Genomic DNA, 12,646 nt, shown 5'->3' with positions numbered 1-12,646 from the left:
AAGGGTCCTGGTCCAACACCCGATAAGTCAGTAACCCTCACTCAAAACACAATCCCGCGAAGGCAGCTCCACCTCCACGTCCCCTCTTCCCCGCCTTCCCGGCGGCCCGCGACGCTCCCAAGGGGCGGGGTTTCCGCTTCCGGTGGCGGATTGTTGACGCCTGCGGCAGCTGCGGTGGCGATCAGGCCGTTGGGGAGGGGCCCTCCAGGGAGGGAGACCGCGCAGTGACAGGTACTGCCGGGGTGCCGCAGAGGCGACGATGGCAGAGGGGCCGGAGGAAACCCGAGGCCGCCCTCCCGGGCAGGATGACGGCGGAGGGGACCACAAACCCAACCCTTCCCTGAGAGGCCCTCCCGCCGCCGCCGCCGCACACCCCCGAGACGGGCCGCAGGCCGAACCCCAGACCCCGGGCGGGCCCCCAGCCCCGGGCCTCGTGCCCGCTGAGTTGTGTGAGCCGCCGCGCGGCCCGGGAAAGCGCGAGGAGGAGACCTCCGGCCCTGGCGCGGGGTTGCAGGAGCCCACCGGCTGCGAGGCGCCCGAGGCCGCGGCTTCGCGGGAGAGGCCGGCACGGCTGAGCGCCCGCGAGTACTCACGGCAGGTGCACGAGTGGCTGTGGCAGTCCTACTGCGGCTACCTCACCTGGCACAACGGCCTCGCCGCCTTCCCCGCCTATTGCAACCCCCAGCTGCCCCCACCGAGCTATCCCTCCGGCGGCGCTGTCTCTTCCCCGCAAGCTGCGGCGCCGCCGCTCCCGCAGCTGGGCTATTACAACCCATTCTACTTCCTGAGCGCCGCGGCCACCGGTCCTGACCCCGGGGCTACTACCGGCCTCACCACCCCGGCTCCAGTCGCCGGCCTGGGACCCCGGGCTCCTCACCTGCAAGGATCCGTCAGGGCAACTCCAGTGGCGAGAGTAGGATCCGCTGCCCCCTCACGGACCCCGAGCGAGACCGGGCGGCAGGCAGGTGAGAAGCGTGAGGTGGAGAACGGGCGGAGGAGGTGTCTTCAGGATCCACGGGGGTGGGGTGGGGGTGAAGCGTTTACGCTTCTTAAAGAACTGCTGCAGATGCTGCTGTTAGTGTTTCTCCTCTTGCCCAGCCCTTAAATTCCCAACGAGGCAACAGTGTCTTCATTCTTTAAACCTGGATTCCCTTTACGCTTGGAGCTAACAGGTTCCACCTGTAAAGACGTCTTTGCTACCAGCATTTTCTCCTCAAACCATGTTGGGTTTTCTTCTAAAGTAACTGCTTACCTTGATCTCCAACGCTTAACTCTCAGATGGTGAACCCATATTTCAGGGGTTTTGACTGGTAATGCTGGAAATAACAGACGTGCGCTGCTTAGGGACAATGGAACTGAACGGATAAAAAAGGAGATTTACAGTAATGCAAATGGAGTTATGAACCTTTGATTGGGCCCCGGCTTAATGATCTTGAATAATGTCTAATTGCTTCTTTCTATATGGGAAGTAGAATATTTTGAATTAGTGAGTCATGTGACTTTTTTGGTTTTGGTTTTTTTTTTTTTTTTTTACTCAGCCACCGTTATATGGGACAAGAACTAGTTATTGCCTGGATTTGTACCCCAGTCAGAAATCAGGACAGATTGATAACCATTGGGCCTATTATATAGTTAGCAAAACAAAGTGAATAAGGGTGTGGGTATGAGAAACACAGGTATTTACTTTATACCAGTTGTCTATACTTAAGCTTGATTTTTATTAATGTTTAATTTTTTATGAGACATCATAGGCTTGTGATCAACTGGATTTCAGTCCATAGTGAAATGTATTGAGTACCCCAATTAACAAATTTATCTGTGAAATCATTTTTAAATAAGTTGTTGAAAGCAAACTTTAAACAGTTCAGAAAATAGTGTAGTGTTGCTGTATTTTATTAACATGTACTTTTGATGGAATCAACATCAGTAATTTTTGCAAGGTTTATAAAGTTGTACCTTGACTTTAATTTCTGTATTCATTACCTATTTTGTGTTGTAAGGCCTATGTAAAATGATTAGTTTTACTGATTTTTTTTTTTTTTTTTTTTTTTTTAATTACAGGCAGAGAGTATGTTATTCCATCCTTGGCTCACAGATTTATGGCAGAGATGGTGGATTTCTTTATCCTGTTCTTTATAAAAGCAACCATTGTCTTAAGTATTATGCACCTCAGTGGAATAAAGTAAGTTAAGGATCTGTTTTCTTAAATTCTCTTCAGGCCTGCAAGTCTCTGTATGGATAATCGGTGTGCAGGTGTCATGATTTCTTTATAAGAGCTTTGTTAGATTTTTGTTGTTGGTTTTAGAAATAACTAAAAAGAGAAAAACAATAAATTCTATAAGACCAGTGGGAATCTCACCTATTTAAAGTAGGTAAAAGGAGCCTCTAAACCTGGCTTTATTTTATTCAGCTCCTGAATTAGCATTATTCTCTTATGCTAGAAATTGATTTACCTCTTACTAACCTCTTCAGAGAGGAGTGTCTAAAGACAAAGGCATAAAGAGCTTTCAGTAGATGAACAATTGATAATCAGCTATATGGCATTTCCAAATGGGATTGCTCACTCTGATACTGTACATTGCAGGTCCCACGCAAACTGCAAAGTGAGCCATTTATATTTGAATAATCTTTTCAGATTAATAATTATAATAGCATTTACCATTTGCTAAGCACTTTCTATGTGCTGGCATTGAGCTCACCTCTTTACATGAATTATTTAATTGTGATACTACTGTGAGGTAGAGGTTAATATCCCCAGTTTATAGAAATTGAAATTTATGCTTAGAGAAGCTACAAAGGTAGTAAGTAACAGTCAAGATACATGCAAATGTAGTAAGAGTTTAGGCCTTTGCCGGGAATCTGAGCGTCACTGTTGATTCTTTCCTAGTCCTCCTTCCTCCCATCCCTGATGCACATATCCTTGATTGGATTATATAATTGATTATTCTAGTTGAATCTCCTGAGTAGCTTTCAGCCTAGACCAGACCATTTTTCATCTTCATTGTTTCTTGCTCGTTCAGTCACTGTCAACTCTTGCCTGTATTATAGCCTGATTTCCCATTCTCCTATCTCCTGTTTTACTTCAGTTCAGTCTGTGACATCAAACCCAAGCATTACAAATTCTGATTTATACCTCTCTTGCCTTAAAACACTTCAGTGGTTTTCCATTGCCTTCAAGATAAAGTCTGAATTTTCTTCATATGGTTTAACAGGTCTTTCATGCTCTTATTTCTAAATCAGCATGACCTCTCATACTTAATATTTGAATCATACCAAACTATGTTCAGTTTCCACTACACACCCTCTTTCTGTGAGACTTTCTCTCTTGCTGTTCTTTCTAGGACTTTTTGCCCCTTCTTAGTCTGGCTAATTTTTCCTCACCCATCAGATCTCAGCTTGAATGCCATTTCTGGGAAGCCTTCCCTAGGTTAAGTGCCCTTGAGATGCGTTTCATAGTATGCTGTGGTTCCCCATCATCTCAGTTTATTGTTATTTACTTGTGTATTGTCCTGTTTTCCCTGCTTAGACTGTCCATGAAAGCAAGGACAATGTTGAATTCACTCACTACTAGTCCCTAAGGCTACTACAGTGCCTGTTCATGAGAGTGCTTATTATTTGTTGAATAAGCTAATGAATGTTTTCTGAAACCAGATGATGGTTGGGAACATTTCTAAAGATTAGTTTAGAATTTCAATTAAAGTTATGACTCACACTAATGAAAAACAATTCAAAGCAACTACTCTGGTAATGAATATTTTGTAATCCAAAACTATTATTTTGTGTAGGGATATCTCTAAGTTTGCTATGCATTATATAATAGAAGAAATAGATGAAGACACATCAATGGAAGACTTGCAGAAAATGATGGTTGTGGCTCTTATATACAGATTATTAGTTTGTTTCTATGAGGTAAGCCACTGACTTCAGCAAATATTAATATTTAACAATCTAATTTTAGATAAAAGACAAAAAAATGGATTTGTCAGATCTTTTTACTTTTCTATTTTTCCCACATTTTCTATGATTAACATATATTGTTTCAAGTTGAAAATTTAAAAAAAACTTTCTGAAGGAGAAATTTTACAATTTCTTTGTAATATATTTGTCTTAGAAATTCAAAGTAAATTTTATGTACAGACATGTTCCAACTCATGAACATATTATGGTCCAAAAATATACTTGTCAGTTAGTTGTGGAACTCAAAATGTATTTTTCAATAGAAGTTGACAAAAAAATATAATGGGACATCAAGAAATATTACAGTAGACATCTTGTGGTATTGAAGATATTGGAGACCTGCAGAAATGCAGTCAAGGTTCACCTTTGAGTGGCTCAGTGATAGTATTCTGTGAAATATTTACAATTTTTCAACTTGAAAATTTTAAAGCATGAAACAGGATGGCAGGAAAACTTACATTTAAAATTGATACAGCTGAGACAATAAATTACTTTTAAATCATCCTTCTTTTTTTTAGATAATTTGCATTTGGGGAGCAGGTGGAGCCACCCCAGGGAAGTTCCTGCTAGGGCTTCGAGTTGTGACATGTGATACGTCAGTGCTTATTGCACCAAGTCGGGTTTTAGTGATTCCTTCCTCAAATGTTAGCATTACAACGTAAGTTCTTTTCTTATTTTAATCTACTACATAGTTTTGAAAATAAATTTTAAAAAGTCTCTGTAATTCATTAATTATAGCATTTGATGTAATATTTTAAGAATATTTTAGAATATTTTTCTTCTTCCTTCCCAAATGGCATGTAAGTAGATTGCATTTATTAAGCTTTACCCCAAAGTTTGAGTATTTATTTCAGTTGTGTTCTATCATTGTAGACCCCTCTTCAGTATACATTTTCAGGATGATCTTTTTACTAGATACAGGTCACAATACTGAGAGGATGATTTGGATGTTGATACTGTATTCTTGCTCCATGCCCAGCTTTATTATTTTCTAGGTCTCTGTTCTCTAGATCGGATCAGTTCCTGATCTGCCTCAAGCCTCCATTTGGTGATACCTGTGCCCATCATTGTCCCACTTAGAAGAGGCAGCAAGAGTTTTTTGACAGTTACACATGCTTGCATCCTCTTCCTGCCCTTAAATGATAGAGCTTGTGATACTTCTCCCAATTTTCATGGCTGGCTGTTGGCATCTGGCTCTGAGGGAAACAACAATGATAATGGAGGTTATGGGGGTGAATGGGTGATAATCCATTGAGGAAGACAAGATGCTGCTGTAATTGCTGCCACAGTTGGATTGCTGTATAAAGATGAACACATAACTGAAAGAAGCCTTGATTTTGCTGGTATCCGCTTAAAATTTTGTGGTTATAAATTTTAGTTTTAAAATCAAATGAGAGTCAGTAATGTTATTGAGCACTTATGTACCAGCCACTGTTAAGTACTGCGTATTAGTAATCCCAGCAACCTTATAAGATGGTACTTCTTTCCCCTTTTTACAGATATGGAACACAACTAGTTAGTTAGGTACAAGATGGATTTGAAACCAACTAGCCTGGATTCAGAGCCCATATTCTTAACCACTGCAATTTTCTATAACCTTTCAGCCCAACTAAAAGGCAGAAATCTAACATTAGTAGGATAATTCTCCATTCTGACCTGCTGTTGAAAGGTTTTTAAAGCTTTCCTTAATCACAAAGAAAAGAGCTGAAATATGAAAACAACTTAAAATCCTAGTGCTTCATATAAGGTAAAAACGGGACTCTATTAAGCACACTCAGTTTACTAGAAGGGCCCAGTAATGATGACTGGTTATAGAAAAGGTAGGCAAAGGAAGCAGTTATTTTTTTCTTTTGGCACATCACTAGGAAATACTCTAAACCCTTAGTTCACATTCCAAGACTTATTTATTATTGCTTTTTGTGCAAAAGATCTGAAGTCTTAGAAGGAGCCCAGGTGCTTTATATATGACATTATGCTATTCGAAAAGAATTCAGATATCAAAGGTAAAAAATTCTGCTAACTCTACCTTCAATACATGTTTTAAATACATATAGATACCATTTATCTACTCATGGTTGATATACACTACAATTTGCCTGATATTTTTTGCTTTAATTTTTTAGGTCCACTATACGAGCTTTGATCAAGAATTTTTCTATTGCTTCTTTTTTCCCTGCTTTCATCACACTGCTGTTTTTTCAGCATAATCGAACAGCCTATGACATTGTGGCAGGAACCATTGTGGTAAAAAGAAATGGGGTCAGATGATGTCCCCAGAAGCCCTGAATTCCACACTCTGGAATAGTGACAAGACTAAATTATGTACCGAGGCCATCAGTATCCTTGGATCACATTAATTGATGATTTAGAAATTAAAGCAGTCGCTCCAGTGTGATGCAGGTGACTATTCTGAAAGTATTGATTTTACTTGAATGCCAAAGAACTTTCCAGAAGAAAAATGGTACTTGTTAAATTAAAGTGTTAAGATTTTTAGATGAAACAGAAAGTAGTTGGTTTCATAATCAACAATGGACAATATATACTTCCTTAATCGCTAAAGCATTAGAATTTGCTGGAAGCATTTTCAGCTTTGAAATCTCCAATGAAATTTCTAAAATTTATTTTGGTTTTTTCCCAAAATGATGGAAAATGTTCAGTTTGTGTTTTGTAAACACCTACATAATTCATCTTTTAGTTAACACTTCTTGAGGAAATTGTCTTTATTTTGGCAGGGAGTGAGGGGGTGGATACATTTATTTGATGATCCACTTATTTCCCATCTCAGGAGGTGGTGAGTTCAGCTGTAACACAGAGGGGCAAGTAAGACAAGCCTAGCAGTTCCCTTACCTGAAGTTTAAAAATCTGTACTGCAGTTTACTTTGGGAATGATGTAACTTTACTACTATTCTTAGTATGTTTAAACATATATTTGGGGGCAAGTTTTGCATGATGATGAAAACTATTAAGTTGTAATGCTGTCTTATTATTGATTTTTTTTTTAAAGAAAAAGTAAGTTAGTGACTGCTTTTAATGGAGGAGAGGGGGAGTCAAGTTTCACTGTAAATTTAACTTAAAATTCATGTGCAAGTGTTTTCACTGCCCTAAATCAAACTATAAATATATGGGGAAAAATTACATCCATGTATTTACTGTAAAACAATATCCCCAGTATGTGTGCAGCATGAAGAAAGTATTAGTGCTTTTCAGTGTTTTGAATATGAGTGTAACTTCTCTTTATACACAGGATATTCACACACTAGTTTCCCTTTATATTTCATAGTTCCACGACTACTGAAACATCAAACAGAGAATCTTACTATTTAATGATTAACTTTAAATAGTAGCCTGTGAAATATTTGCAGTTTTCCCATTTTGAACTCTAAAACAAGGGAGTATCATTTCCAGACATTCTAAGTTCATTTGGTTCTGTATGCCAAAAGCTCGCTTTAGGCCTCCTAGGGATAAAGTTTGGGGGGAAATTTGTTAAACAAAGTAATACGTTGTGTATTGTCATTTTAATTTATTATTCCATTGAAACAGAGCTGTGGGGTTTGTGTGTGTGTGTGCTTTTGTTATCTGTGTTAAGATATACTAGAACTCTTCATAGTTTAAGTTTTATTTCTAAGGCATTTTCTCCAGCTCTGGTATTTTCCTTAAAAACACTAAACCGTATTGGACAGTTCATAATTAAATTGTTTTAGGAGTCAATCTAGGCTTTGTTCTTGGTCTTAAATCTAATAGCAAATGCAAGATGCATCTATATTATCACTGTATCAATTTTTTAAGTGTTTTACTTTGACTTTTAAAAATGTGAAGAGAGATTCACATTTGATGTTTATGGAAACTAACAATATCCTTAGACCTTTTTATTGTAAAATTTCATAAACCATGTTTTTCACAATTTTATATTAAATCCAACTTCACAGAAAGCCTATTAAGTGTGTCAAATTACTAAATCAGTCATTCACACTTGTGGCCTCTGGGAAGATAAATAACTTAAGTGTTACAAGGTCCTTATACTTTAAAAAAAAAATAGAAATTAGGAAATGCTACATAAATTTAGCATTTGGTAGTGTATAAATTAGCATGGGTGCATACACTTTTGCCATTGATTAGGGAATTGAGCTCCCTGACTGAAGGACATCTTTGATTTGTAATTCCCTCTTGGATAAATGAATGGTACACCATTTAGGCCATTTTTATTTATGTAGTAAAACAGGAACAAACAAGTAGTCCAATTTAATTTGTTATACTTCCGTATTACAAATTTGCTATATATGAGTCATTCAGGTTAGTATCTATGTAGGTTCATTCACATCCAACTTTGGATTCAAGTGTATTAGCAACTGAAATATACAGAAGTATGTCTACCTTTGCAGCAAAATCCAAGTTTGTTTCTATTTGTGAATTTAACACTTGGTAATGAGAATTTAATTTCCAAAGAGCTGACAAAATGACAGAACATGGGAGAAGTAGAAACCAGGCCTTGGTGCCACATTTTTTTTCCTGGGGTGGGGGGAGGGAACTCCTTTTCAAAATGCTTTTCTATTTAACATTTTGCATTAACAATTACTGATGTTCTGTGTCAAAGTATAATTCTCATGCTGAAGCTCTAGCCTAGAACAGCAAAAGAAAGTTGTTTTCATAGATGTACAAGCATAACGTCACTTTTACAAGATAAGTAATAAGGGAACAATGTTTAGGAGTGAAGCTGAGTATTATTTCAGTGAGCATGCCCTAAGTTAAAACCTGTACATAGGACCCCAGAATTGGCAGTTAACTTAGGCATCACAGAGTCTCAGAGAACCTATCACTAAGAGTAGCTGGGTGGCCTGAGAAAAGAGTGGCTACAAAGCTAAGTAATGTTCATGTTGGAGACAGAGCTGTGCCCAAATAGACAAGTGTGAATGGACTGCAAGCCTTGCTTTTAGACTACTGTGACTATGGAATAAAACCCAGCAACTTTTGCATAGTAACTTGCCATTGGCCAGTATTATAAAAAAGTATTGCCCAACTGATAACTGGTTTAGTAGCTACCTCTTTCTGCTTAATTTTAACTTTTTACCTTCCAATTTCACCCAAATATCTGAGATTGGAAAAAATGCATTAGAGTCTTCACTGTTTCAGATGACAGTAAAAATTGTTTTACCTCCTACTTTAAAAAAAAAAAAAGTTTCCTTCAGCGACTCATTTGGGTGTTTCACTTATGCGTGAGCATTTCCATAAAGGGAAGGTAGAAAGGAGTTGAAAATTAGACTACTTGCTACTTGGAAATAAAGGGCTTTTTTAACAGCCCTTTATTTACTGGATAGGGTTATTAAAATTTCTCATTCTACCTTGTCCTTAATGAAACAGACTGTTATTTCTTTTGAAGAATATGCCTAAGTGACAGCAGTATTCCTAAAATTTTACAGCTTGAAAAAAATGTCATTTCAGTTATTGGTGGGTTCACACACACACACACACCCTTCCTCTAATACCACACACACACACACTCACACACACACCCTTCCTCTAATACCACACACACACACACACACAATCATTTCAGTTATTGGTGGGTTCACACACACACACACCCTTCCTCTAATACCACACACACACACACACACACACAATCATTTCAGTTATTGGTGGGTTCACACACACACACACCCTTCCTCTAATACCACACACACACACACACACATCATTTCAGTTATTGGTGGGTTCACACACACACACACCCTTCCTCTAATACCACACACACACACACACACACATCATTTCAGTTATTGGTGGGTTCACACACACACACACCCTTCCTCTAATACCACACACTCACACACACACCCTTCCTCTAATACCACACACACACACACACACATATCATTTCAGTTATTGGTGGGTTCACACACACACACACCCTTCCTCTAATCACACACACACACACACACACACATCATTTCAGTTATTGGTGGGTTCACACACACACACACCCTTCCTCTAATCACACACACACACACACACACACACACACACACACACACCCTTCCCCTAATACCAAAGGCCAAAATCTAGATGTGCTTGATTGGGTATATATCCTTGCAGTTCATTGTAGTAGGGCTTGACCCACAAACAGTATCTGATGGCCAGCCTATAAATAAAATTCAGCATTCTATTTTTAATAATTTGTATGCCACCAATTTGTATTCTTTGTCTCAATAAATACTTGGTCAGCAATGCATTTGTGTTTTACCTATTTCTTTCAGAATGTTTGTTCCTGGTTATATGATGTTTCTTTATCTTGACCTAGACATCTGCTTAGGGAGACCTTGCTTCCAAATACAGCTTTCTCCACCTTCAAGTGTGTTGTGATAGGCACTATGGCTACAGCAGTGAATTAGAGTACTTTTAGAAATAGATGTCGATAAAAAAATTCACCCACTTACAGTGATTTATTCTTTTAGCACTTACTCAGAAGTTACCAGATGACCTGCCCTTTCCTGAGAGAGATAACCATCACAACCACTATGGCAAGATATTAAGTAGCCATACATTACCTATGAGCAAATTCAGGCTCATAGCTTAGTGACTGGGCTGGGCAACTTAAACCTACTTCTGACCTTAAAACCTTTTCTAGACTAACTTTTAAGAACAGGTCTAGAAGGAAAGGACAGGATACAAGATAATAGGTCCTCAAGAAGGGCAGACATAAAGGATAAACTTAAGGGTAGCAAAAATATGGCCTGATCTGAGCCCTGCAGAAACATACACATTTTAGGATTACAATGGACTTTTGAGGTATTACAAGGAAATGAAGGCTCTGGTTGACATGGACATACAGCTTGTGTATGGAGCTACACCTATCAACCACCCCACCACACCCCCCATATTCTCAATTTTACTGTACCAAATTTGCCAGTTTCCATTGAATACACAAGCTAAGCTTTGGGAAATTTCCAATGAGTTTCATGCTTTATGCAGGCCCAGAAAATGACAGATACACTTCAAGGGAATATATATTCTTCCCATATGAAACCAGGAAGTAGGTCTAAGTATAAACCATTAAAATTCAAAACTTTCAAGAAATGTTAAATTAGGTAAACAAGCAATTTCAGGAGAGAACATTAACAAATATTAACAGCTTAAAGACTTTCAACTGTCTGAATTGTATTGTACTTATTTTCTTAATGTCTGGCATTAGTAATTACTCAAAACAACCTAGCACTTTAATGATGCAGATTTGTGGACCCTACCCAGATCTAGTAGATAACTCTGGTGATGAGGTCCTGGGATATACATTTGATACCCCAAGTAATAATGTACATTTAAGTGTACATCAGTTAACTGACCTACTTGGTCAACCATCCAATTTAGACAAACATAACCTTGTTATTCAGGCAAGTCTTCTGCATACAGACTATCCTCCAGAAAATAACTTCCATTAATATAATTCCCTGTGGGCCCACCATGAGAACTGGGCCTTTTATTGTTTTCTTAACCACCACGTTTCTCCTTCCATGAACAGCCTCTAGTTTTCATTTACAGAGTGAGCATTTAGGACAGTCTTTGAAGCCACAGGGACTAGATCAGACACTGGGTCTGTACCCTGAGCCAGTCCAATAAGGAGAAACCTTCGTTGGGCTTGAGGAGAGGCTGGAGTTGCCATATATAGCCTAATAATGAAGCCAAAGAAATAGAAAATAGTAGAGATGGAGAAAAAAATAAGTCCTGGATCTGAACTTGTTAGCTTTGGGGACCAAAGGATTCCATTTTTAACCAAAGCCAGCTTTTTCAGTCACTTGTTAAGAGAGTACTAAATGAAAATTAATTATATATACAGACCATTTTAAAAATAAAAGCCTAATCTTGCTATTAATATGGGCTTAGAATGGCTAAGAACTGACCTCCAGCGTAGTTAGGTGTTACCTTCTCAGCATTAATTAAAAACAAAGATTTCCAGTTTAATTCTTTAAATATATTCTTTCAGCACTGTTTGTCCCCAAACAAGTCAGCAGTAGCAAATATATATTACGTGAATATTTTAAACACAAATTTATATTCCCAAACCAGCATTTGATATTGACATATCTTAGATAAGAAAAATATCATTTTGTTGGAACCACCAAAAATAGTTCCTCAACACCTTGATTTAGACTCCAATCAACCAAAAGCTGAGCAGATTAAAAGTGAGCATGAAATAACTGTCCAAATTCAAGAATAAAATTATCGAATGCTGTTCCAAGAGCTCTCTTTATGGGCCATACATATTTTAAAAATCTAGTAAAACAAGCAGTAAACTAATCTAAAGAAACTGTACAAAAAGACCACTGCAGCTTTGTGAGCTGCTTTGGGGCATCTTATCTCCAAGAACGCAATCAATAAGCACTGTCCAGTCACCCATCAAAGAAGATACAAACAAATGGTTGCCTGTGTTTATTTTCAACTTTTTTAAAAAAGGTATGTAAACGTATATGGAAATTAGGCATGATTCCCAGCACCAAGCAAAAGCAGGGTACGTTCTATATATCACAAATTGAGACACTTTCCCATTCATTTAGGAGTTGTCTACATCACCTCCTTTATCCTGTTGAAAACTATTTTTTAATTGACAAACGGTAACCTTTATAAAAAGGTCCCCCTTTTTAATACTGTGTACCTTCGTTATGACTTGAAACTACAAAAAGTATTTCATAATTTTTTATTG

General features: G+C 38.4%; 1 protein-coding gene and 1 long non-coding RNA gene across 5 annotated transcripts in view; one reads left to right on the top strand and one right to left on the bottom strand.

The window, feature by feature from the left end:
* The window catches only part of LOC119539390, a 103,752-nt gene extending 102,779 nt beyond the window's left edge, over window positions 1-973 (bottom strand). For both annotated transcript variants that reach the window (XR_005217864.1, XR_005217862.1), the window contains exon 1: window positions 878-973. This is a non-coding gene — a long non-coding RNA (uncharacterized LOC119539390). The remainder of the gene's footprint in view (window positions 1-877) is intronic.
* On the top strand, window positions 132-9,502 carry FAM8A1 (family with sequence similarity 8 member A1). 3 transcript variants are annotated; one of them, XM_037842924.1, is made up of 5 exons: window positions 132-965; window positions 2,062-2,182; window positions 3,786-3,909; window positions 4,476-4,615; window positions 4,968-6,051. In XM_037842924.1, the coding sequence occupies exons 1-5, from the start codon at window positions 260-262 to the stop codon at window positions 5,035-5,037; spliced, it is 1,161 nt and encodes a 386-aa protein (XP_037698852.1). In that variant the 5' UTR covers window positions 132-259; the 3' UTR covers window positions 5,038-6,051. The 3 variants fall into 3 exon arrangements, with proteins under 3 accessions (XP_037698852.1, XP_037698851.1, XP_037698850.1); XM_037842923.1 differs by having other exon boundaries at window positions 4,953-6,051; XM_037842922.1 differs by lacking the exon at window positions 4,968-6,051 and adding an exon at window positions 6,081-9,502 and having other exon boundaries at window positions 136-965.
* Window positions 9,503-12,646: the final 3,144 nt, after the last annotated feature.

The sequence above is a fragment of the Choloepus didactylus genome, chromosome 7 (assembly GCF_015220235.1).
Source record: "Choloepus didactylus isolate mChoDid1 chromosome 7, mChoDid1.pri, whole genome shotgun sequence".
NCBI lineage: Eukaryota > Metazoa > Chordata > Mammalia > Pilosa > Megalonychidae > Choloepus > Choloepus didactylus.
Note: the sequence above shows the minus strand (reverse complement) of the source record. Positions and strands in the feature narration are given on the sequence as shown.

Coding starts and splice junctions, on each gene's coding strand:
- FAM8A1 (XM_037842922.1), top strand. CDS start 260: ATGGCAGAGGGGCCGGAGGAAACCCGAGGCCGCCCTCCCGGGCAGGAT. Junction 2,183..3,785: donor ATGCACCTCAGTGGAATAAA/GTAAGTTAAGGA, acceptor TATTTTGTGTAG/GGATATCTCTAAGTTTGCTA. Junction 4,616..6,080: donor TCAAATGTTAGCATTACAAC/GTAAGTTCTTTT, acceptor TTAATTTTTTAG/GTCCACTATACGAGCTTTGA.